Consider the following 27,885-nt stretch of genomic DNA (forward strand, 5'->3'; position numbering starts at 1 on the left):
CTATTGGGTAACGCCACCTGAAGGTGGCGTTACCTAGCAACGCGAAGCAGCAGAATGCAGCGCATTCTGCTGCTTAATACATACGGGAATGTGGTAAAACCCCCGAAAACTGAATTTTCGGGGGTTTTACCGCATTTTTGCCGATGATACATCTCCCCGTGATATCTTAGCTAATACCTTAACATGAAAAAAAAAACACAACAAAAATAACAATACAGATTTTATTATTGAATAAAAAGTGTTTTTTACCTTTTCAAGTAATTCACAGATGCAACATAAACAGTTGTTACAAATTAAAAATGCGCTTTGTTGTGCCAGAGAGCATCCTGCGGCGTGTTCATCGTGCTGGCTCGGTATGCTAATTTTGTCTAATGAGATCTTCTGTCATTGACACAAGACATACATATACAAGTTTTCAACACAAAATGCTTCATTGGATGTTTTGATTTAATGTTGGCATTCATTATATTTCACACAAAAAAAAAAACCTGACTACAAAATATTATTTAAGTGTACCTATCACCTACACACGGTAGAGGCAGCCATTTTGTGGGCTTAACCAATTATTCGGCCGCTAGTAATTAACATCACTGAGGAAAAAGGCAGCTGGTGCCTCATGCCTCAGTAATGTCATTAGTTCTTAGTAAATTGATAGGCGATGTTCTCCCGAATACTGCTTTAGCCCACACAATAACCCTTTCCCAAATGTATGCACAATGGGTTCACCTATATCCATAACAGAATCACGCTACAAAAAAGGTTTTACAAAATAAAAAAGCAAAGAGTACAATATTTATATTTTTAAACGTATCTCATAATTTACCTGCAATATGTACCAGCATCAAAGGCATAGATCCTTAAGTATAATCATTATTAATAGGAGTTATTAATAATAACGTGGTGAAAAGTGCTTTGCCCATGGCAATAAATGATAACAACTGTCTAGAGATAAATATATTTACTAAAGTGCAGGTTTTTAGAAATTATGTTGCCCATAGCAACCAGATTCTAGCTATTATCTTCTAGAAGGTACTAGATATATGTTAAGAAGAATCTGATTGGTTGCCATGGGCAACATCTCCACTTCTAAACACCTGCACCTTAGTAAATATACCCCAAAGTCCTTGGTGAAAAATAAATGAAGTTAAAAAGCAATGCATTTAGCAAAAGGGTGCAGATACAAAACAAGAAATTACATTTTTATCTATGCTCATCTTCGTACAGTTTAGTATATTGAAAGCAGATACCAGCTAGGTAGTTACGGGTTACTCCTGCTGCATGCACTAGGTCAGTAAATTGACTTTACAAAGAATATAGCGTTTCGGAAGCTTGCAAACCCGATTTCACAAAGTAGTTACTATACTATGGCCTAACAAACCGTATGCATATGAGCAAAATAACTACAAATATTCAGCAATCCATTTTGGTTAAATACATTGCAGAGGGTGAGGGCTATGGAAAAGCTACTAAAAAAAATATGTATAGTAAACAAAAAATGAATAATAATAATACAATAAAAAGTGTCACATTCACAAAAGGGAACCACAACTAAATAGTAAGAAATGGTTGAAATAAAGTGATAAGGAGTGTAACATAAATCACAAAGTGACCCCTCACACGACTTATACGTCCTTACATTGCGAAAAGAATCTAACGACTAATCAGCGTTTTCAGGGTTTGCTCATGCAGCGGGACGGCGCCAAATCCTGATCTCTTATCTGGATTTATTCATCATCAAATTTGCTGTAGGGATGATCCGTGTCTTGGAGGAGACCTAGGAGGCAGACACAAATGACATTATAAAAAAACGTCACAGTTCACACTAAGGGGTCTATTTACTAAGCAGTGTTAGGAGACAGAGTGAAAAGTGATAAGAAAGTGATAAGGTACCAGCCAATCAGCTCCCGACTGTCATTTTTCAAATGTGAGATGACAGTTGGGAGCTGATTGGCTGGCACCTTATCACTTTCTTATCACTTTTCACTCTGTCTCCTAACACTGCTTAGTAAATAGACCCCTAAATGCAACATACAAGGCGACAAACTAAACATTGCAAACTAAATAACATTGCCCCATCAGCAGAAGTTGGACCTTATTTATTCAACTGCAGACGTTTGTACACATATATTCACACAAATTCATATATGAACACATATGTTCGTATATTTTAATTGTTAAAACATGGGAATAACAGCACTGACTGCAAAATCCTATGTTTGTGAGATGGTATTCTCATCCAGTCTATGGGGAGTCCACAGATCCATGAGAATGGGAAGAGGCACACAGGATAGAAGGATAATAAATGTTATTACACATTGGGATCCCCTTTGTCTAGGAGATTCTACAACAAAAATTGTGTTCATTTTGCATAAATTTTAACTATTAAAATAAAACCACCAATATATCCAATCAAGCAAATACATAAGCAGGTAATGTTGAACCAATACAACCAATACAAGGAAAGTTCAACATGCATTATTTTATTATTACTACTACTAACATTTATTCTCGTCTTAACAAGAGTCAGTAACAGCATTTGTCTTTCTTCTTCATGAAAATCTCGTACAACAGAGAACGCAGGGTTAATGTACTCGGGACTATGCCTTGTGGGGATTGGCTGAGAAAACTGTGTGCGCTATACTTCTCTGAGTAAATGTCACCAACCACAATATAATAAATCCTACTTAATAAAGCTTCCCTCAGCTGTTTACATGTCCGCGGACCCATATTGTTTCTAAAGGGTGGAATGGAAAGTGTAGCTGGTGGATGCTTCAGCTGGGTACACACCTATACAATCCCCGATAAACGGCACAGTGTATGGAGCTTGCACGGAGTCAGCCTGGGGACACAGTACTCGGCTGGTCGAGGAGCGTTTCCCCGATCACCCAAGTGATCGCAAAGGTGTGTACCCAGCGTTGAACACTGGTGCAATGGTAAAGAAAAAAGGTGGTGTTGCCACAGCAACAGTCAACAGATACAACTTTTCCACCAAAGTCCCGGGTTTGACCCGGGATTAAGAACACGGTTCAAAACCGGGTCAGATTCAAGACAGATCCCTTTTCCACCGTGGCACTGATCCGCGTTATTCCAAGATCGGCACCGTTCACACTGCACGCGGGTGATGTAGCCGCTTGGGGATGACATCTCCTTGCACCGGAACGCGGCTCTCTCTTTGCTGTAAATGGGACCCGGGTCGGATGACCAGATTTACTCATTTCCACGCCAGTTCACCCAGGGGTCCTCCCTGGGAAGACCCCTGCTAGGTACCTGGGAAGGAGTCCCGGGTGACTGGACCTGCGTGGAGCCGTTTCCACAGACAAAAATCCTGGGCTGTTGCGCGTTCATTTGCAATAAGCTAGATTTTAGGTCAGTGGAAAAGGGGTATAATTCTCCTCAAGTGCCTTGAAAAGTCTATGCGAACTCAAACACTACGCGCAGCGGAGGTATATTTGTACTGTGCGCAAATAATGTTAATCTGGAAAAATACAGCACAGATTGCACACGTAGAATGCAAACACGGCAACTCATCCTTTGTGATGGCATTTGCAACAAAAGCTTGTGTTACACATAACAAAGAAAGCAGTGTATGTAATTAGGAGGTAACATAGCAAAATGCCACGAAGCAGAGGGTGGAATATGCCTGTGTTATGGGATGGGGGATGCGGGGATAAGGTGAGTCTGAGTATCGAGCACAAGCCCAGGTGCCCGAAAGATTTAATTCATACAGTATCACGGGGAGTCTCAGGAGAATGAGGATGTGCAATCTGGAAACCTACACAGGAAAAGACATTGAGGATGCACTATGCGATCATTACTGTTCAAATTTAAATGTATTTTATAATTAAATATAATTTCAGAGGTAGTTAGCATATCAGTGGCCAATGATACAGGCCTGCCCACCAGCGTCCAGGTCACCTCGTCGAGCCAGTCCCTAACACACTGGGGGTTCACATTTGGGGCGCAGAGTACCCCAAAAGACAGCCCAGCCAAAGACCTCCCCAGGGCATCACACACAAATATGAGTGACAGTGAAGTGTTATAAAGTATCAGGTATGTGAAGGTAGCTAATAAGTGTTGGAAATAGTAATAAAGGTAAAAAATACATGAATAATAAACAAATATAAAAAGTAGGGGTGAGCGGGTTCGGATTTCTGAAATCCGAACCCCCGAGAGCCCCCCCGATCCGAGGCCGATCCGAGTCAGGCTCGACTTTTCCCGCCTGACTTGGATCTGAAATCGAGGCAAAACGTCATCATCCCGCCTTCCGGGTCTCGCGGGTTTTGGATCCTATATAAGGTACCCGTGTCGGCGCCATTTTCTCACTCGGCTGTGGACAGTGAAGAGGGAGGGTGGGAGTTAGGGCTGGCTGGGCTGTGTAGTGTAGTGCAGAGTAGTGTTGTGCTGTGCTGTGCTGTGCTGTGCTGCTGTTGTCCATAGGGGCTGTGTCCACTACTTCAAAGTCCATAGGGGCTGGCTGTGTTGTGCTGTGCTGCTGTTGTTAATAGGGGCTGTGTCCACTACTTCAAAGTCCATAGGGGCTGGCTGGACTGTGTTGTGCAGTCAGTTGTCCATAGGGGCTGTGTCCACTCCAAAGTCCTGTGCAGTGTCCCAGTCCTAAAGGGGTGCTGTAGTGTTGTCCAGGGGGTGCTCTGTCCGTCAGGGGTGCTCCCCCCAAGTGCTAAAAAAAAATTATTTTTTCTGTGTTTGTGAATTGTGTGCGCAGTAGCCGCACGTGTATCAACAAAGTAGTGCCAAGCGTGCGCCTGTGTCATAAGTAAAGGGCAGGCTGGCTTGACCGTTAAGGGTGCTGTAACCCCCGAAAGTACACTCCAGTCCAAACCAAAAAAAAAATTATTTTCTGTGTTTGTGAATTGTGTGCGCAGTAGCCGCACGAGCATCAACAAAGTAGTGCCAAACGTGCGCCTGTGTCATAAGTAAAGGGCCGGCTGGCTTGACCGTTAAGGGTGCTGTAACCCCCGAAAGTACACTCCAGTCCAAACCAAAAAAAAAATTATTTTCTGTGTTTGTGAATTGTGTGCGCAGTAGCCGCACGTGCATCAACAAAGTAGTGCCAAGCGTGCGCCTGTGTCATAAGTAAAGGGCCGGCTGGCTTGACCGTTAAAGGGTGCTGTAACCCCCAAAGTACACTCCAGTCCAAACCAAAAAAAAAATTATTTTCTGTGTTTGTGAATTGTGTGCGCAGTAGCCGCACGTGCATCAACAAAGTAGTGCCAAGCGTGCGCCTGTGTCATAAGTAAAGGGCCAGCTGGCTTGACCGTTAAAGGGTGCTGTAACCCCCGAAAGTACACTCCAGTCCAAACCAAAAAAAAAATTATTTTCTGTGTTTGTGAATTGTGTGCGCAGTAGCCGCACGTGCATCAACAAAGTAGTGCCAAGCGTGCGCCTGTGTCATAAGTAAAGGGCCGGCTGGCTTGACCGTTAAGGGTGCTGTAACCCCCGAAAGTACACTCCAGTCCAAACCAAAAAAAAAATATTTTCTGTGTTTGTGAATTGTGTGCGCAGTAGCCGCACGTGCATCAACAAAGTAGTGCCAAGCGTGCGCCTGTGTCATAAGTAAAGGGCCGGCTGGCTTGACCGTTAAGGGTGCTGTAACCCCCGAAAGTACACTCCAGTCCAAACCAAAAAAAAAATTATTTTCTGTGTTTGTGAATTGTGTGCGCAGTAGCCGCACGTGCATCAACAAAGTAGTGCCAAGCGTGCGCCTGTGTCATAAGTAAAGGGCCGGCTGGCTTGACCGTTAAAGGGTGCTGTAACCCCCAAAGTACACTCCAGTCCAAACCAAAAAAAAAATTATTTTCTGTGTTTGTGAATTGTGTGCGCAGTAGCCGCACGTGCATCAACAAAGTAGTGCCAAGCGTGCGCCTGTGTCATAAGTAAAGGGCCGGCTGGCTTGACCGTGAAAGGGTTCTGTACCCCCCAAAGTACACTCCAAAACAAAAAAATATATATTTTCTGTGTTTGTGACTTGTGTGCGCAGTAGCCGCACGTGCATCAACAAAGTAGTGCCAAGCGTGCGCCTGTGTCATAAGTAAAGGGCCGGCTGGCTTGACCGTTAAGGGTGCTGTAACCCCCGAAAGTACACTCCAGTCCAAACCAAAAAAAAAATTATTTTCTGTGTTTGTGAATTGTGTGCGCAGTAGCCGCACGTGCATCAACAAAGTAGTGCCAAGCGTGCGCCTGTGTCATAAGTAAAGGGCCGGCTGGCTTGACCGTTAAAGGGTGCTGTAACCCCCAAAGTACACTCCAGTCCAAACCAAAAAAAAAATTATTTTCTGTGTTTGTGAATTGTGTGCGCAGTAGCCGCACGTGCATCAACAAAGTAGTGCCAAGCGTGCGCCTGTGTCATAAGTAAAGGGCCGGCTGGCTTGACCGTTAAAGGGTTCTGTACCCCCCAAAGTACACTCCAAAACAAAAAAATATATATTTTCTGTGTTTGTGACTTGTGTGCTCTGTGGCTGCACGTGCATCAACAAAGGAGCAGCGCCAAGCGTGCGCCTGTGTCCCATAAGTAAAGAGCCGACTGGCTCATTTCTTAAAGGGTGGTGTAACCCACAAAGTGCACTACTCTCCAGCAAAAATAAAAAAATATTTTCTGTGTTTGTGTGCGCTTTAGCCGCATGTATATATCAATATAACATAAATGGAGGACCAAACTTTCTCCGATAAAAATAAAATAGGGAAAGATCAAGAACCACTTCCTCCTAGTGCTGTTGCTGCTGCTGGGAGTTGTTCATCATCCCAGAGAGGAAGTAGGAACATCACTACTTTTACTAAACAATTGACCCTCCAACAGTCCCTAGCGATGAGGATGAAGTACGACAGCAGTCATCCTGAAGCAAAACGTATAACTGAGGCCTTGACTGCTATGTTGGTGTTAGACGTGCGTCCGGTATCCGACATTAGTGCAGTGGGATTTAGACAATTGATGGAGGTAGTGTGTCCTCGGTTCCAAATCCCGTCTAGATTCCACCTGCATCCTCAAAGCAGCAGCGACAAGCTGTCTGTTAAAGGGTGGTGACACCCTCAAAGTGTGCTACACAAACAATTAAAATATTGTTCTTTTTTTTCTGTCTTTGTGAAATGTGTGAGCTGTAGCCGCACCTGCATCCTTAAAGCAGCAGCGACAAGCGTGCGTCTGTCTGTTAAAGGGTGGTGACACCCTCAAAGTGTGCTACACAAACAATTAAAATATTGTTCTTTTTTTTTCTGTCTTTGTGAATTGTGTGGGCTGTAGCCGCACTTGCATCCTCAAAGCAGCAGCGACAAGCGTGCGTCTGTCTGTTAAAGGGTGTTGTAACTCTCAAAGTGCTCCAAAAAATAAATTTTTTTTTTTAATGTGTTTGTGACTTGTGTGCGATGTAGCCGCACTTGCATCCTCAAAGCAGCAGCGACAAGCGTGCATCTGTCTGTTAAAGGGTGGTGACACCCTCAAAGTGTGCTACACAAACAATTAAAATATTGTTCTTTTTTCTTCTGTCTTTGTGAAATGTGTGGGCTGTAGCCGCACCTGCATCCTTAAAGCAGCAGCGACAAGCATGCGTCTGTCTGTTAAAGGGTGGTGACACCCTCAAAGTGTGCTACACAAACAATAAAAATATTCTTCTTTTTTCTGTCTTTGTGAATTGTGTGGGCTGTAGCCGCACTTGCATCCTCAAAGCAGCAGCGACAAGCGTGCGTCTGTCTGTTAAAGGGTGGTGTAACCCTCAAAGTGCGCTCCACAAACAATAAAAATATTCTTTTTTTTTTTCTGTCTTTGTGAATTGTGTGGGCTGTAGCCGCACTTGCATCCTCAAAGCAGCAGCGACAAGCGTGCGTCTGTCTGTTAAAGGATTACATCGGTGACAGCATCTAAGTAGGCATGTCAGACAGTCCGTACCTGTACTGGCAGGAAAAAGAAGCAATTTGGAGGTCCCTGTACAAACTGGCTCTATTTTACCTGAGTTGCCCCCCCTCCAGTGTGTACTCCGAAAGAGTGTTTAGTGCAGCCGGGAACCTTGTCAGCGAAAGGCGTAGGAGGTTGCTTCCACAAAATGTGGAGAAGATGATGTTCATAAAATGAATTATCAACTCTTCCAGGGAGACCAGCCTCCAGAACGTACAGAGGGACCTGTGGTTCCAGCAGGGACGAATTAATACTCTGTGAGGATGAGGATGTACACACTGAAGAGGGTGAGGAATCGGTGGATGAGGAGGATGAGGATGACATCTTGCCTCCGTAGAGCCAGTTTGTGCAGGGACAGATTAATTGCCAGCTTGTTTTGTGGGGGCCCAAACGAACCAATAATTTCAGCCACAGTTGTGTGGCAGACCCTGGCGCTGAAATGATTGGTTTGTTAAAGTGTGCTTGTCCAGTTTATACAACATAAGGGTGGGTGGGAGGGCCCAAGGACAATTCCATCTTGCACCTCTTTTTTTTCTTTGCATTATGTACAGTTTGGGGCCTAGTTTTTCAAACTGCCATCCTGTCTGCCACTGCAGTGTCACTCCTAGATGGGTCACGTGTTTGTGCCGCCCACTCGTGTCGCTTAGCATAGTCATCCAGCTACCTCGGTGCAACCTTTTGGACATAAAAACACTATTGTGAGGTGTGAGGTGTTCAGAATAGACTGGAAATGAGTGGAAATTAAGGTTATTGAAGTTAATAATAGCATAGAAGCAGAAAAACCTACAAATTCTGTGATTTTAGCTGTTTTTAAAAAAAATACAGATCCAAAACACAAAACCCAGAATCCAAAACACGGAAGGGTGGTTTTGGCAAAACCAATCCAGATCCAAAACATGAAGAAAGATCCAGATCCAAAACCAAAACACGAAAAGTGGCCGGTGCACACCCCTAATATATATATATATACATACACACTGAGACATACACACTATATAACACATGCTATTAAGTTATGCACCATAAAATCAGGACTCAGTCAATTAAACTAAATAATTTCCCCACATGACAGAGGTGCTTCAGTGTGGCTAATTCTGTATAACTCACTTAGTCAGGACTCAGGCGTTTGGTTCGGCGTCTGCTCCTGTTGATTGCACGCTGCTGCGGCAGCGGCTCTTCTGCTCTTCTTCATGGGCATGCAGTCCGGTAGAAGAAAGTGCACAGTGTGACATCGTCATGTCACGTGCGCGTCATCGGCAGAAGCCAATTGATTTGCGGAAGCGGGCAGGGGAGGTGGAGCTCGGGTTGGGAGGGGGCAGCTGCCAGTCACTGCAGCCTCTTCTTAATGCTATGTGCTCCCGGACGGTCCTGACCAGGTGGGAGCGGGACATGGAGCTTAATTCAATTTAATTTATGGCTATGTAGCTAATGGGTGGTCCAGTGCACACCCGGGCCCCCTCCTTTCTGCCAAGTGTCCGGGCCCGGGACTACAGTCCCAGCAGTCCCCCCCTGATGGCGGCCCTGTTAGTACATTAGTATGGGGATATGGAAATTATGGTATTCATCAAATTCCGAAAATGATGTATTTTCGGAATTTGATGGAGTTACTATCCGCCACTGTGAGGTGGCGAACAGCAGGTGACACTTACCTGTGTCAGCGTGGGAAGGTCCCCCAGCGTCTTCCTCCAGCGCCCTGGTCTGTTCTCTGGCTCCGGAGGCTGGTCTGAGATGTGTTCTCCCAGCAGAACACAATAAAGTTTAGAAAAAAAAAAAAAACTTTTTTTTTTTAAATTCTAAACTACTGTGGTCAGCTGGGAGAACATGTGACAGCACAGCCACCGGAGCCGGAGGCGCTGCAGCGGGCAGGTAAGTGCAGGGACGGGGAGAGGTGAGCGGAGGGGGGGACACAGACTTACTGCCGCTGTAGGCAGTGCTACGCATGCGCTGGTTTTATGGATATAACGGCGCATGCGCAGTACTGATTACAGCTGCGGTAAGTTAGGGCAGATAGTGATAACTATCTATTTCCTGAAAAGCTGTCATCGCAAAAATGACAGCTTTTCAGAAATAATAATTATGGGGAGGAGGAATGATGAATTTCTCCGGTAATTAGGTAGAACTCCATGCGAGTTCTAAACCTAATTACCTCCAGAGAATATTTAGGTATGATGAATAGGCCCCTATGTGTATTAAGTGGTGATGCCCTGAAGAGGCCCAGCCAGAACAGCTCAGGGGGCCCCACGACCCAAACGCTCACCCCAAATAAACTGACACTATATAAATCTAAATAGGACTTATGGATTATGCCAGTTACCTGGTGCAGTCAAATGCTAGGTCCCTGCTTGAAAACATATATAGGGAGGTGGGGGAGGGGTGCCAATCTAGACTGCAGCAGACCTCAGATGTGTGTATAAATACACATAATACAGAGTATAGGGAGGGGCTCTAGACTGCACACCCTAATAGTAATGACAGGTGCCATCATGCTGAGATTTTAAATGAATATACACACGAAAAGAAATTGCAGATGCACTATGCGATCATTACTGTTCAAATTTAAATGTATTTTATAATTAAATATAATTTCAGTGGCAGTTAGCATATCAGTGGCCAATGATACGGGCCTGCCCACCAGCGTCCAGGTCACCTCGTCGAGCCAGTCCCTAATGCTGGCCATACAGTAGTACGACCAGCATAAGATAAGATTCAACTTACGATTTCCCTTGAACTCCCCGGCAGCTCCCTGGCAGTCCTGTCTGCACGATTTGGTGCTTACGTTCATACAATCTCACGTACGATCATTCACCCCGATGGATCATGTGTCAGATCGTCCAAGCTATGTTATTTCTTAAAAAAAAAAAAAAAGACTGATACATGCACGGGTGAAGTAGATCCGTGATGCATGCATCTGACTTTAATAAAATAAACACAGATGCAGGGATGGTTCAGAGAGAACCATGCGTGCATCTGTGAAAAAAAAAAAAAAACTGTTTAAAAAAACAAAACACGGTGTGAAACCGCGGGGTTTCAGATACTGTAGGAGGAAGACGGGGATGACAGACTAAGTCTCCCAATTGCGGTCAAACCCAGGTTTGACGAGACCTGCCCAGAGGCGCGGAGTCTAACCCACTTGGTGGTATTCCTCAGTGACCCCTCCAATCAGGATATGGTTTTCGCTGCACCAAGTGAGCAGGTCGTGGCCCTCTGGACAGGTACCTGGGAGTGACGGAAGACTAGAACAATATACAGAACATAACTAACACAGGGAACACTGGGAATAACACGGAGGATTGGAAGCAGGATTAGTACTGAAGACTGGGATGAAGTACACCAGGATGTGTATTTTGTACGCAATGGTGCGGCTCCTGAGACAATAGCAGATGATTTGGAGACATGTACACAGTAGTGTATATTTGTACACAAAAGTGCGGCATCGGACGCACTGGCAATTTGTACACAGTGGTGTGTATTTGGTACACAAAAGTGCAGGTCGGACGCACTGGCAGATCAACTAGAGATTTGTACACAGTGGTGTGTATTTAGTACACTAAAGTGCGGCTCCGGACGCTCTGGCAGATGAACTGGAAATGATACACAGTGGGATGAGGTGAGGCACACAGAATAGATTAGCACAGAACGCGGGGACTTGAATCCACAGAGGTGCAACTGGAGACACACAGGAAGCCAGGAACTAGTACGGAACACGGACACTGAATATACAGAGTAATACTTGAAGACACACAGGGAACCAGGAACACTGAAGGAAGCAATACGGCCTCTGGAACATGAGACGGTAGTCACAGGAAAAGACTACTGTACGTGCAGTCTTACAACGAAGTTGAACAGCAACTTCCTGTTGCAGGAGTTGGTCCTTGGGGGCATGTGCAAAGAGACAGCAACCGCATATGTAAAGTACTGACAAGCGATGGGATTTTGCCAGCGGAAATCCACACCATCAATGGTTAAACTATTTACCTATTGAGGGGAATCATCCATGTTCAGTATGAAGTAAATTACATATGAAAGTATGTTTATCATCGCCATCTAAGATGGTGGTACCCAAGGGCGTATTTATAATGGGCCCGCACCGCACGCCCTAAACCCATAAAACGTACCTCTCCGGAGTCCCATGTCGGCTCCGGCCATTTTCCCGTCGTTGCACATGTGCAGTACAGGGAAAATGGCCGCTGCGGCCATTTTCCTGGTGATCTGTGTATGCGCTATAGACTCTGGGCACACTCTAGTGCCCAGAGTCTATAAGTGTGGCACTGGCCGTGCACCGCTCAGTGCGCAGCCGGCCGCGGGACGGAGAGAAGGGGGCCCGTGTCGGAGACTGCACACGGGCCCCCTCCTCTCTAGAAACGCCCCTGGTGGTACCAGAATAGGTATTATATAAGCCATCCCATGAAACAGCACAGGGAAATCTTCCGCGGCGAATATTTACCATAGGCAGGATTATTGCTGATGGTAGCCGTTTATGGCAAAGCAAAAATAGGTCCCAGCAGCAACAATTTTTCATCCTATCATACATGTGTAAAGCTAATAAAGGCCGTTGTGTACCACAATATCTGCAAGGTTAGTCAGGCATATCACAGACAGATGGGAACAAATGGCTTTCCATTCACATTGTGACTTGAGATTGAGTGCTCTACAAGTCGCCCATAAATCTCTGCCAGGGTAGCTGCTTTAAGGAACATTTAGTGCAGGATGAATCTATTGCTTCCTCTTTTTGTCTTTATATCGCCCAGCAGGAGGAGGTCTGTTCACCGATATGACCCACAAGTGTTTACCTCAGCAAACAGCAGCAAGCTGGGTTCGCATTTCATACATAATAAATTAGATTACAAAGAAATTGGATTGAACAACACTGTGCAATTTCCATTAAATCAACAGAGATAAACGAGTTTGACAGCCAAGACAGCATATAAATTAAAAGCAGAATCATCTTCTGAACAAGAGAGACTGAAAGGAGACCTTACAAGTCTATTAACTAGTTCCAAAACAACGCTATGACACAAGTTAGGGAAAAACAAACATTAAACTGGGTAAACACTGAGCGATGTGTACCCAGCTGATCTGTCGGCCTAACGGGCCAACATATCGGATCCTGGGTACACATCAGAACGAGGTAACAAACGATGGAATGATACCTCGTTTTGTCCTTCATTACCTGCAACAGGGCCACTTGCGATATTGTCCGGTTAAACGTGCAGCACGGCCGTCCGGACGATGTCGTAAGCGGACGTGCGCATATTGGCAACATTGAGCGATGAGGGAGATGTCGTTCCGATTTGGACAGAAACTACATATCATGCCGACATTGTCTCAGTGTGTACCCAGCTTAATTGTACTGCGCCATGGTAAAGCAGTATGTAAAGGAATGGTAGGTGGCATCACTGTATTGTGACATCTTGGAAATGCCCAGACCTGCATCAGTTGTAAAGTCCTGCATCAGTTGTAATCTGACATCTCTTGAATCAGCTAGGCAGCTCATGGCAAGTCGACCTCAATTATCGGAGTTTGAATGGGGCCTGACAGTGGGTGCCCAACATATGGGACATTCCATTTCCGAAGTTGTGCGGACATTAAACATTCCTCGATCTATGGTGTCACTTGTATACTGGGAATACCTCATGGACGGCATTACCACCCATCATGTACAGCACAGTTGCCAACCACGGGTGCTTAATGATCGAGACCATCTGGCCAGAATTGTCTGTGGTAAAAGACAAGTAACACTGGCTCAATTCACATCTAAATTCAATGCAGGAGGTACCATACACATATCCAGCAGGTCAGTGCAACGTTCTTTAGCTTCCATGGGATATGAAGCAGAAGACCCACCAGAGTGCCAGTGTTAACACAATGACACCAGACACAGCATGCCGTTGCTAATTGGACCCCAGAGGACTGGTAACAAGTGCCGTTGTCTGATGAGTCACGGTTCCAGTTGTTTCGGGCTGATGGTAGGGTTCGGGTGTGGTGCAGACCCAATGAGACCCAGGTTGTCAACAAGGTCCATCTTCTGGCCAAGCACTTCCACAAAGGATATTAAATTACAAGGTGACTTTCAATATTCCTACAATGACTTTTTCATGTAGAAGAAATGTGGAATTATCACTAAACGGTGTATTGTACGAATTATATTAATATATCACAAATACTTCTGTAAATAATATATGGTGCGTAGTAGTAGTGTCATTATTCATGAAGAACACTTGTCTAAAATTATACTAGGACATCAATGGTGGTCTGTTACTGGTGTGAGTGACCGAGAATGATCCCCTACATAATCCGGCCAACCGTAACACACAGAGGGCCTGACTCAGACGTGTACTCAGTACCGATATTTGCGCAGTTGACCGTCTTTTTTGTGCTGCACATAGTCCTAGTCGCGCCCCGTATGCATTCTGATTGTCTGCGCACAGAGACGTGGCACAGAACCGGATGCAGGGTCTGAGATTTTTAATGGGGACTTTGAAGCCCACGTGGGCGTGGCCTTGAAAGTGGCTGCGCACCGCGGCTCACTCAGGAGGCCATACTCAGACATAGAAACTGCACCAGCCACAGGGCAGGTGCAAGTTCCGATGATGTGACCGATCGTGGGGTCTAAAGACGCTGCAGATGTTTGAAAATCAGATGCGGCATTAGCATAAAGTTGCAGGCGCGGCCAAGTCTGCATTCACTTCAGAGTGCGGCCAAGAGACACATGCCTGTATGAATAGGTTTTAGAAAAGCAAAATCTAAATTGTTAAATTGCAGTTTACCTTTTATACAGATGTGTCCACATACATCTATCCTCCGCGCGCTACAAGTCGCTCCACACCTAACGTGAGAGCTCTGGGCCTGATTCAGAGCCGGACGCTATTTGCGCTCGATTGTTTAGAAAAAGGGGCCGGCTATTTAAATTGAGCGCTCGCTCTTTGCGGTCTGTTGACGCCTCTATGTCTGAGCGAGCGAACGAAATATGCGTTCGCTATTTTGTAAAGACGCCCCCTGACCGCTCGCATCCTACGTCATCTCCGCTATTTATTTGATTATTCGAGTACATCGAAAGGTGTCTGAACTGCTCGCAGTGCTTGTGGTTGGATTTTCCTACCGCAATCATGCGACCAGTTCAGGCTAGGAAACAACCACGTGACGTGGCCGATGACGCTGCTTTGTTAATTATGCACACCCTTAAAACGCCCGTTTTGACCGTTTGGCACGCCTGCGTTCGGATCTCCACTCCCCGTTTTCAAGCACCTTCCCCTGTTACCAGCCACAAACGCCTCATTCTGTCACTCAAATTAGCAGGCATTCGCTATTTTGCGAGCACGCAATTTCCGACCGCAATGACTGGTTCGCGCATGCGTATTATGACCCATACGCATGCGCAGTTGTGTGAACATCGCTCGGAGCGAACAAGCGGCCGCTTACGAGCGGCTCTGAATCAGGCCCTCTGTGTGCCTCGGCAGCGCTGTGCGTCTTTTGTGTGAATTTTTACCTTCAAATGTGTCTTATTCACACAGTGATGCAAATAGATAGCACAAGCAGCTTCTGCTGATTAAAATGATATGCAGCATGCCTATGTTCTCTGTGAGCGAGTGCGGGTGTATCTGCACATGAAATGCTACGTTACAGTGTCAGCGGCTGTAACACTGTAACGTAGCATTTCGCATGTAGATACACCCACAGACGCAGAGAACATAGGCATGCTGCATATCATTTTAATCAGCAGAAGCTGCTTGTGCTGGCTACTGTGCAAATAAGACACATTTGAAGCTAAAAAGTCGCATAAAAAATGCTCAATGCTACAGAGTCATGCCACGGCGTGACTAGAAGGACTGTTTAATGCGCAAGGAGCCTAGATGTATGAGGACGCATCTGTATGTCACACTTCAATTAAAAAAGAAAAGAAAAGCAGGTTAATGCCCAATTCCACCTGGCAAAAATGTGATCCCGCAGGTCCCCGCTGCTCTGTTGTGACTTTTTTTTGTTATCAGGCACCAACAAACTGTGCACACGATACGCAGATACTGTAGGTTGTGAGTCGAGTTCTTTGTCAGCCATGTATCCTGCTTTGTTATTGCATTTCTTCTGGCTGCTGATGTTCAAGGTTCCAGCATCAATACCAATAGTGCTGTGACCTCAATCCAAAAGGTGATATAATGAGGACAGGAGGAGTCTCTAAAAGATAGGTCTCAGATTGTGGTCTACTTGTGTACTGGGATCTTCGATATAGGAGCCAATATAAACATGAATCCGTATAGCGTAAATGAAGGGTTCCTGGGGAAGGAAACTCTGACATCAGGTAGGGGATTATAAAAGTAGTAATGAGGTGGTGGGGTGTGTACTCTACAACATTTTCAGGAGAAGGAGAATTTAGCTTCCAATAACCCTTCTAAGAGGACTAGGTTTCTGGGGTAATGGTACTAATATCGTTAGCAGAAAAGCTAGGCTAACTTCTTAAATAGTTTTGGTGCATCCATATTGGTTTTCTGGCTGTGCAATTTAAAATACATAAAGAGACAAATCAACTTTCCAGATGCGCATATTGGGGGACTTAAACATGATCCACAAAAGGTTGCATATATTTGGAGGACAAAAATTCTCCGGTTTCTCCAAGATTTTTTCGACATTTATAATATCTACAATCAGAATCTAGACTAGAGCATGTCGACTCTGAACTTGTGGTCACTTCCGGGTAGTCGACATGCAGCAATGTCGACACCTTACCCTAACCATAAGATTTGTATTATGACTATATAGACATGTCATATGTCGAAATTTTAACCAAGCTCACATGGTGCAGGTGTAGACATGCAGTATGTTGACAATTTAATCATGTCGACATGCTAAACTTTGATTTCTTGGAGTCGACAAAATGGCTGCATATTCATTCTCCTATTGTATATAAAATGCTTAATGTGTAATGCCAGGTCATCGCTTCAAAAAAATACTGCTTTTTTAATTCAAAACAAAGTATTCAAATATAGGAGGGGGTGGGGGAATGAGTTAGATATTTGCTATTTAAATTCTCACCTCCAAATTACATTTTATGGCATTTTACATACCCTCCTGCAACTTTTATGGAATGCATTGCTTTCAAACTTTTTCTGTTCTTTTCAGCCTTGCATTATTAACATCAGCCAGCCATGCACTGTTACCATTGGGCGATTATTTTGAAATACAATACAGTTTTCTTGAGCTCTCTACACTGGATAAAGCTAGATAGGGAACCACGGAATGGGAATGAAATCCCGACAGCGACAGGTAAGTAACCTAACCCTCCCCTCCCCCAAACCCTCCCTTAGGGGTGACTAACCCTAAACTCCCGGGGTGGTGCCTAACTTTAAGTTCCCCCAGGGGTGCCTAAACATACCCCCCTTCCCCCGCACCCTAAACCTAACCCTCCCAGGGGATGCCTAACCCTAACTACCCCTTCCCCTAGCCCTCCGGGGGGGGGGGCGGGGGGTGCCTAAGCCTAAGTCCCCCCGCGTGTGCGGCTACATGCTAGAGACAGCCGGACTCACCTTGATCGGTCCGGCGTCTTTAGGCACTCCGCTGTCGGGATGAAGATAGGCGTCGGTATTTCAACGCCTATCTTCTGTCCCTTGCTGGTCTGGTGTCGGGATAGAGACCGGCGGCATTTAGTCGGCCGTTCTATTACCTATATCCCGGAAATCTTTGCATGCCATAATACGCAACATGTTTGGGGGAGAATTGGCACTGCACATCACCCCAATAACACCATACCAACAGTGAAGTTTGGAGGTGGGAACATCATGGTCTGGGGCTGTTTTTCAGCATACGGTACTGGCATACTTCATATGGTTCAAGGAAGGATGAATGGAAAAATGTACCGAAACATTGTGGATAAAAATCTGCTGCCATCTACCAGGATGCTGAAGATGAAACGAGGGTGGACATTTCAGCAAGACAATGATCCAAAACACAGCCAAGGACACTCCCAATTGGTTTCAGAGAAAGAAAATAAAGCTGCTAGACTGGCCCAGCCAATCCCCTGACTTGAATCCAATTGAAAATCTATGGAAATAACTAAAGATCAGAGGGTCTCATTCAGACCCGCTCGCGAGCGCAGGACGCTCGCAAGTGGGTCGATGGTACCCAAATGCGCATGCGCACGACGGAGCCGGCTCCGTCGTGTGCATGTGCGAGACCCGGCGAGCGACGAGGAAGCCGTCGCTCGGGGTCTCGCACCAAAGGGGGTGTGTTGTCGATGGTGAGTGACAGCACGCCCCCTTTGGTGGGCGTGCCCGGGGCGTGGCTGCCAGACGGAGGCGTTCCCATGGGAACGCCTACTGTCTGGGTCCGGCCCCACTGACATCACAAGTGATGTCAGTGGGAGTGATTTTGGCTCTGATAGAGCCAAAATCACTCCAGGGCTTGCGGCAACGAGACCCTACCGCAGGGTCTCGTCGCAAGCCCGATGGTCGCGATGGTCTTGACCATCGCGACCATCATCATGGACGCTCGCATAAGCTGTGGGTGGTAACCCACAGCTATGCGAGCGTCCAAGAGGCCGCTTCAATTTTAGGTAGGAGGGCCCTGATTCAGAGCTAGCGCTCTGGTCAGAGCGTCCAGCTCTGAATCAGGCCCAGAGATCATAGAAGAGGCCCACGGAACCTTCGAGATTTGAAGACTGTTTGTGTGGAAGAATGGGCCAAAATCACACCTGAGCAATGCATGCGACTAGTTTCTCCATACAGGAGGCGACTTGAAGCTGTCATTACCAACAGATGATTTTGTACTAAGTATTAAATACATTTCAGTAAGCGTGTTCAATACTTTTTCCCTGTGTCATCTCCCGCATCATCCGCCGCCCCGAGCGACCCCCCCCCGCATGTAAAAGTGGGCGGTTCGGGTGACGATGATGCGTTTCGTGCTAAATCGCGTCATCGTAACTCTGCTCCCTGCTTTGTAATGGCAGTAATGTCAGCATTATAAAGCGGGGGGCGGGGCCGCGATGACGCGAACGTGCGAACACATCCCATTCCACCCGCACCCTCCCTGCCAGAAAGTCGGCATGTATACATTTCACATTATTACACTTAACTTAATTTATGGACATCTATGGTTTAATTTCTTTGCATGTGTTGATTGCATGGGCTGTAGCTGACATTTGGTGAAAATTTCATTACAATAGCCCCATTACAAATATATCTAGGAAGAGTCCTGGTGGTTCTGAACGTCTTCCATTTACGGATGATGGAGGCCACTGTGCTCATTGGGACCTTCAAAGCAGCAGATGTTTTTCTGTACCCTTCCCCAGATTTGTGCCTCGAGACAATCCTATCTCGGAGGTCTACAGACAATTCCTTGGACTTCATGCTTGGTTTGTGCTCTGACATGCACTGTCAAGTGTGGGTCCTTAGTGTATGCCTTTCAAAATCATATCCAATCAACTGAATGTACTACAGGTGGACTCCAATTAAGCTATAGGATCATCTCAAGGATGATCCGTAGAAACAGGATGCAATTGAGTTCAATTTTGAGCTTTATGGCAAAGGCTGTGAATACTTATGTTGCTCGTTGCCCTGATGCTGTCTAGTGACCAGGTAGTAGTACTTAGTGTCTGTAGTGCCAGGGTCCAAGGGCTATGCTGGGAGAGCATGGCCAATTATGGTCTCAAGCCACTGCTGACTACTAAGCATGAGGAGTCCTGAGACCTTTTATGTTTAGTTGTTTATTTGTGTTATATGCCTGTGTGTGTTCAGGCCTAAACTGTCTGCTGCCATTAAAAGACACTGCTTTACCGAATACCTGCCTGTCTGAAATCCTCATTTCTACAGTCGTTCCAATATATAATATATATATAAACACACGCACACACACATACATACATAGGTTCAGCCCTCTGTACTCTCAATTTTATGGTAATAGTGTGACTGCCATTAACTGATCAATGATACAGTATAATACAAATTAGGGCTGCTGCAGAATGCATTGTGCCTAACCTTATTATAATGTGTAGGTGCAACGCAATTTTTCTTAAATGTACATATAATATGGTTGTCTGCATCTGCATTAAATTTTAGGCAAGACGCTTGCAGAAACATTTGTAAGTAGTACAAGTAAAAACATCACTTTGAAGACCTACTTATCATTTTTCGATGATCCCTTTTTCCTCCTCTTCTAAAATAATCTTCATTGGCACATCATTTATGTCTTAAATAGGTCACTAGAGTCAGGGTTTATTTAGGCTATATTTCTTTTTATATGTCACATTTGTGCATGTTAATGTTTTTAATACATGGGTATTTGCACTTTACAAATGCAAAATTCCAATTAAAATGTGCCTAAATGCAAAAACCTTTCCAGTTGAGAGAAATAGCTGCTGGCCGATCACCGACAGCCGGTAAGCAATTTATTTTTGGGCTCTGAGTGTTCTGCAGATACCAGCTAAACTAGTAATGCCCCTATACCTATATACAATATTTTCAATTATTTAAAACTAGCTTGGATACCCGGCGTTGCCTGGGTTGAAGACTGGACTCTGAAGTACATCTGCAGCCTTTATTTGTTTACATTGTTCTCGCATATAACCCCATTCGATTGATCCTGGCTCCCCCTGCACCCACTCACGCACAAAAGAAGGGCCGTTCCAGTCAAAGCCACTGATTACATCTGGCGCACTGGCGGGCCGACATTGTGAGACAGCGTCGCCGGTCGCGAGGCAATAATGTGTGCCATAAATTATAAAGGGGAACTACTACTGTGTGGAATAATGTGTTATACGGGGCACTACTACTATGTGGCAAAATCTGTAGAGAGTATTACTGTGTGGTATAACGTGCAAGGGGCTTTACTGTGTGGCATAATGTATAAGGGGCACTACTACTGCGTGGCATAATATGTATACTGCGTGGCATAACCTGAATGGGCTCTGTGTGGCATAACATGAATGGGCACTGTGTGCGGGCAAATTTATGTGTTTTTTTTTTTTTACATCTGGGGGGCCTTTTAAGATCTTGCTATGTGGCCCTAGAAGTTCTAGTTATGCCCTTGCATGCAAACACAGAGGGTTGACTAATATATATGGTCACGAAATGACTGGATTTAATATGAACTTGCATGAGTTGTAAAGTTTGACACTTGCTCAGATTGAGAGGTTAAAATTATACTTTTGTAGCCTTCACACAGGTTTTTGGCAGACTGCCAATGTCCAATGGAGCCAGCCCCAGAACCTGTGAAATGTAAGAGTGTCCCCATTTTTAGGGATTGCGTGACAGCGTGTGGCCTTGACGATGTTCAAACCTAGGCAAAAATCTAATCCTGTTCAAACTACACCACCATACCAAATTTGGTAAAGCTAGGTCTAAAACTCTGGCCCTGCATAAAGGACAAATAGACACACACACACTTTCTTGCTTATTATGTAGATGATAACTTATCCAACAAATGACACCATATTATTGCATTTGGATCACCAGAATTGGCTAAGCCCCTCCCTTCAGAAGACGCAACATTTGTCATCCTGCTAGGCCAAGTGCTTACCTGTACAATCAATTATGCAAAAATAAGTGCATTATTTAAATACAGCATTGAGATGCGGACTGTTATTGACAAGGGAACAGGGATGGACTTTCACATACAATCAGGACATAAGGGTTGCCTTATTTGAGTCAGGGACATCTGCGGCACCTGCTTACTACCATATGCGTGTGCATGCATCTTTCCCGCTATGCGAATATCCGGCCGTATTCATGCAGACGCCTGGGCTGCCTGCTGTTTTTCCAGTCTCAGCTGTCATCATTAGCATGGGGACTCACACCCACCCTATGCTGGGTGCAAAAAATCCATCGGGCACAGGCACGCCTGTACATCAGGCCACGTACGTCTGCACGCCACAAACGTGCACGGTAGTCTGCCTACACGCTCATGATACTAACACGAAATGAATCATGTGATCAACATGGTCGCCGGAACGTTCATTTCACGGAAATAGTAGTCAGTCAACCGATGGACCAATCTGTCTGCACTTTCGATCTTTGTCAGTGTGTGTATGCGATTGCTTTCTTCAGTTTGCAGATACCTGTGGAACCTGTCTGCCTATGGACTGGGGTCCAGTTCAGGATCAGGCAATTAACGAGCCACATGTGAATGGTTTTTCTGATCAAACACAGCGGCTTTCACAGAAACCTAAAATAGCACAGTCACTCGTCTCTACAACAGATCCACAGATTTTATAAGGCTTCAGTTCCACCTAAACTCTCTGGTCCTCCAGATTTAACACTAAGGACACCTATAAATCTCTGTATACAAACGAATAAACCGGAGCACTCTCCCTCTGTGTTACTTAGTGTAAAGATGAAATGTGGGCACACATTAACAGGTTGTGATGGGGAACATCTCATCGCTGTTTGCTTTGAAGCCAACAGCGATGGAATGACCTTTATAGCTTTATGTACAGACCAAGCTTCTTGTTTGAGGATCGCTCATGTATCATCAGCAGCCAGAGACCCCGCACCTGACATTTTAAAATTGCTTTGCTCCCTTGTTCCTGGAACGCCGGTCGTCATTGAAGTCATTGATCATGTGGCAATTTTTATATTGAGCAATCGCTAGTATATCAAATGGGTCAAGGTACAATTTGCCAATCGACTTCACTAAGAGAAATGAAAACCTTGATAGGAGGAGGAGGGATGGCTCCACAGATCAGCCGAACAAAGACATTTTCTTTTTACTCTTCTCCTCCTTTGTAGGAATAAACCTTTGTTTGTTATGGAGTACTGTCAGAGGTTCCTGTAATCTGCAGATTACATTCTAAACATCTACTGTTGTTTAACCAGGCGCTGCATCAAAATGAAAAGCCAGGGGCACGCACCTTATTTTACAGACACGGTACGGGTAGCCAAGATTAATTTCTATTATTGTTCTCTTTCTGCAAGGAATAATGTGATATACACATTATGCCACAATATTCCACTATCCTCGAGAGAACAGCACTTTATTTGAGATATATATACGGTAACAGGTGGGGAAAAAAAAGCATGAACTAGAGGAAAGGTGTTAAACGAACAAAGAAAATGTAAATGATGGAAAAATAAAAAGTAATAATGACTTGTACAAACAAATAAAAAAAAGATATATATTTTGACCATGTTCACGTCCATCTCTCCGCCATTACAGTTTTTGACAGGAAAATGTGAAAAAAGGGCACACAGATGGCTTATACAGAAAAGGGTAATAATATAAAATACTTAAAAAATCGATATATATAAATAAATATACTGGTATCTCAGAAGCTTAGAAAATTAAGTACCTAATAATGTATCTCATATAGCAGGTAAACATGTAAAAATGTATGGCTATTTAGGTGGATAATTGGAAACGTGTAAAATAAACACTGCGAATGGAGCCATTCCTGAGGAGTCAAAACAGGACAGTGACTAATGTCCTCCGGAATTTGTAGCCGCCGAGACCGCCAAGTACTGTAAAAAGCTTTTTGCATAAAGGGCCTGATTCAGATATATACGCAATGCCAATATTTACGCAGTTGAGCGATTATCGGCAGACTGCGCATGCATCTTAGCTGCAATGCGACTACGGTGGTAATGGGGATTTATTCGCAAGTGATTGACAGAGGCCATTTTATAGGAAGTAACAGGGAATGGCGGCAAAAACGTGGGCGTGTCGTGACCGTTTTTCCGGGCGTATATCTGCCTACGTCTGCGATCCCATACTCAGAAAATATGGCGCCAGCTTCTCAGTTCCCGCGTCCATTCAGCGCGACCACAGGATTACTCAGATGGTTGATTACAAAACCTGCGAGTTTGTACTTTGTACGCACTAGGTTGGATCTGCAAAGCCGGTGGTGGGCGTCTCCATAAACATTTAAATTGTAGGCGACCTGTGTCATTTCCAGCTAATTTGGACTACAACTCCCAGCATTCCCTGCAAGCCTATGATTATTGGGGCATTCTGGGACTTGTAGTTCCACTAAACCTGGCGAGCTCCGGGTCACTCATCAGCCTGTATGGCTTATGATGTTCAGCGGAAACACAGAAGATTGTAGAGCTACACAGATTTCCTGTGTAGGCAAAGCTGTCTAAGGAAAGCCAAACGCTACAGTTACCCTCTATATAAACATATCAAGGTTTATTGTGTACGCTGTAGATTTACATAAATCTCGTACAACCTTAAAAAGAAACCTCTGCCTGTCTAATTGTGTCACTTTACTTCTCCATGCCGAGTAATATGTAATTACCATTTAAATTATACTCGGAAAGCTGGTTGGGGGTGAGCCGAAAAAATAATACATATTAGCGTATCCCCAATAGACAAGCCTGAGCTGACATTTTGTAGTTTAATCTTTACAGCCCGAGTTAATAAATCTCTTCTCATTTCTGTCACTCATCCTTATTAAGAGTGAATTAAGTTGGTCACGTAGGGAAAAAGCCCCCTGAAGAACAAAGTTGTATCATTCAACCTTCCCATCTGCACGACGAAAATGACTCATTAAGCAGAGCCGCCACTTCTCTGTGCTGATCTGTTTGTCACCCGGCAGACAAATTAAATGAACCAAATGAGAAAAAAAAAAAATTAAAATGAAGAAAAAAAAATAAATAATAATAATCTACAACAAACTTCAAAAGGTTGTGAAACAAAACAAAAAAAAATAGGGTTACAAAGTGAAAGTGGCAGAAGACATTAAGCTCGTCTGCAAACTGTTTATCACACGCTGTAAAGATTAAACTTCAACGCGTAATCGTGTTCAGAGCCTAGACCGCGCATTTAGGACACCGGATTATACGCGACTGCATTTGGCGCTGAGGCGAGATGACATTTATGGACTGCAGACTAATTCTGGTGACAGTGTGTGTACTCTTTTAGGCTTCATTAGGAATTCTATATTCATTTTGAAGAATATAATAAACAAACGAGAAATGTAATATTTACGTAAACCCTTACACACGTGGCTCCGAAATGCTTTTCTGGCCTACAGCTGCCATACAGGTGCCCACATGTGGTCTGTTCAGGTCTTTTATGCCTAATTGGCTGCAAATGGCGGTGAGTACGAGGCCCAATATAATGGCTGATGTTAATCAATATCTGATAGAATCATTCAGAGGTCTACCAGGGCTGGTGAGAAATGCTGTCTTCTACAGACAACAGTCTGACAGTGTGCCTCAAAGGATCTCTCACTCTAATGCTGCAAACACACGGGACGATTTTCCTGAACAATATCGTTCAATGATAAATCGTTCATATCGTTAATTTTTATGCAGTGAACGATCGACCAATGATGCGCGTTCCTGCATGAACGATAACGATATCTATGGTCGGCCGTACATGCAGGCCAACTTGGACATTTTATCAAGATTTGCCTGTAAAGAGATGACTTCACTAAAATATCTATCATAGATCATACCTGCTGACTTTCTGGCTGCTCCTTCCGGGAGGGAGCAGCCAGATCGGCAGTACGGGGGGGGTATGGCCGGGACAAGGGGGAGTGGCTGGGCAGGTGACATCACTTGTGGGCGGGGTCACGCGATCGCGTCAGTTTGGCCCCGCCGTCGCTACACAATGCCTATAAAATAGGCATTGTGAAGTAGGGGGCGGGGCCAAAATGGCGTGAATCGTGTCACCGCCCCCCCCCCCCCGCTGCGTGGGTTGCAGGGGCTATTGCGGGAGGGATAGGAGGGGTAGGCGGCAGCCGGGAGAATTGCCTGCCTTCCTGGGAGGTCAGGAGCGGCACCCGATTTTCGGGAGGCTCCCAACCAAATCGGGAGGGTAGGCGGTTATGTCATAGATATCCATCAGTGTGTACACACAAAATCGTTCACTACAGAAAGTTGAAGGGAAATCTATCAGCAATATCTTTGGTTGTGCAGGTCGTACCGTGTGTCTAGTTAAACTGCACCGACCATTTTTTTGGTTGTATAAATATCCTTAGCAAATGCAAATATAAATGTCAAGAATGTATTATATATATATATATATATTATATGCATTGTGCAGAGCCGTAACTAGTTTTTTTGGTGCCCTGTGCCAGAGAGAGCACACACACATTTTTTAAATAGGGACATAAATAGTGCATCTGAAAAAGGGCCATGGCCTCGTGGGGAAGGGCCAGGGAAGAGACAGTGGAGGCCAGGAGATGCTGGGGATAAAAGAAGAGGAAGCTACAAGTGAGAATGATAATAAACAGGAAAATTCACAGGCCCAAACAGCACCCCCTGCCCATGGCACAGGTCGCACCACCCTATTTACAGCCCTGGCATTGTGTACACAGAAATATATGCATATTTGCCCCCATACAGAGTTGTATGCATCTGTCCTGCCGCAACTGGGGGTATATTAAGTCGATTTTTGGTTGATTTTGTGTTTCAGGCTCTAAATCACGCGTTTACTAACAGATGATTTTTTTAAAAAAAGTCATAAACGATGTCGAAAAATCATCTCAAGTGAATGTGTGATTGAGACCCTGAAACACAAATAAATACACCCCTAAATTACACCAACTACTAACAGATGATTTTTGACATGGTTTAAAAAAATGATGTAAAAAATGATGTTAGTAAATGTGTGATTTTGACCCTGAAATACAAAATCGACCAAAAATCAACCAAAATCATCCTTTAGTAAATATACCCCTTCCTCTATACGCTTGGTTCCTAAGCCATCATTATTATCAATGCACACTTGCCCCAGCCCTATCCTGGGTGCAAAAAGTCCTTTTGAAAAACAGAAGCATTTACACTTACACACAAATCTGCATATCCTGCAATTCCTTTCATGCCCCCTCTCTGAACATTGCCTAAGGGGATGCGGTCAAAATGCCAATCATGGGGATGCCGGCGGTCAGAATGCTGACACAAAAATCCAGACACTTGCCAGAATACTAGCGCCGGCATCCCGACCGCCGGAATCACAAAGGTAAGTACTGGGGTTAGGGGGAGGGTTAGGCACTGGGGGGAGGTTAGGTTTAGGCTACGGGGAGGGAAGGTTAGGGGTAGGTGTACTTACTTGGGGGCATCAGAGTTCTAACCTGGTCAGGATGCCGGCAACGGGATTCAAAGCGCCAGCATCCCGTACCCAACCCTTGCCTAAGTGAGAACACCCCGCTGTAGATAAGTTCCAGTTGTTCGGTTCCAAGAAGGGGTGTGCGTCTCAGAAACGCACAACGCAGCATCGCCCATAATTGCGTTTGCTTGGTTCCGGAGCTTGCGCAGTGCAAAAACCACATACTCGTACCACAAACAGCAGCAGTCTAACCACAAACAGCAGTACTCAAACCACAAACAGCGCTCGCACCAAACGGCAGCAGTCTAACCACAAACAGCAGCAGTCTAACCACGAACCGCACTTGCACCACAAACAGCACTCGCAACACAAATAGCAGCAGTCTAAACACAAACAGCACTCGCACCACAAACAGCAGCAGTCTAACCACAAACAGCGGCTCAAAATAAAAAGGTGAGGACTGATTATTTCATACATTGATGAGAAGCAACTATTTCTATACTCCTTCAACGACTTTTAGTTTTGGAAGAGAGTTGCCTATTATGTCTTCTTACTACTGTCATTCAGTTTTTTACACTGAGCAAACATATCAATGTTGGTCACAATGGATAAAATTAGGTAAGGTATACTTGGTAAGTGCCTGTAAGTGCTGTTGGAAATGGCAGTGCTCATCTTCTATCTGCATTTATCAACATGTCCAATATTGATCTGATTGATTACATTAAGTACCCAGAAATAAACCTTCAACTGGCCTCGGCCAATGTGCAGCACGTGATGCCTATGTGGGGCACTCTTTTATAATAAATGAAATTATATAATTGATATCAGGAAATATACATAATTACAACATAACTTTTAATCAGTTCCCTCCTTAAAGAGATTGGGGATTATTTTGAGTGTGAAAATATAACACAGTCACCCATCAATAAACACCCATAAATACCATATAAATGATATCAGGAAATGAACATAATTAAAAACATAACTTTTAATCGGATCCTTCTTTAAAA

General features: G+C 44.6%; 1 protein-coding gene across 1 annotated transcript in view; it reads right to left on the minus strand.

Annotated features, from left to right (window-relative positions):
* Positions 1-203: 203 nt before the first annotated feature.
* The window catches only part of LOC148473426 (pituitary tumor-transforming gene 1 protein-interacting protein-like), a 135,270-nt gene continuing 107,588 nt past the window's right edge, over positions 204-27,885 (minus strand). The window contains exon 7 of the mRNA XM_088459597.1: positions 204-1,774. Coding sequence (XP_088315723.1) covers positions 1,725-1,774 — 50 coding nt within the window. The 3' untranslated portion in view covers positions 204-1,724. The remainder of the gene's footprint in view (positions 1,775-27,885) is intronic.

This window comes from Taudactylus pleione, unplaced genomic scaffold, assembly GCF_031769625.1.
Source record: "Taudactylus pleione unplaced genomic scaffold, aTauple2 ptg000916l, whole genome shotgun sequence".
Lineage (NCBI taxonomy): Eukaryota > Metazoa > Chordata > Amphibia > Anura > Myobatrachidae > Taudactylus > Taudactylus pleione.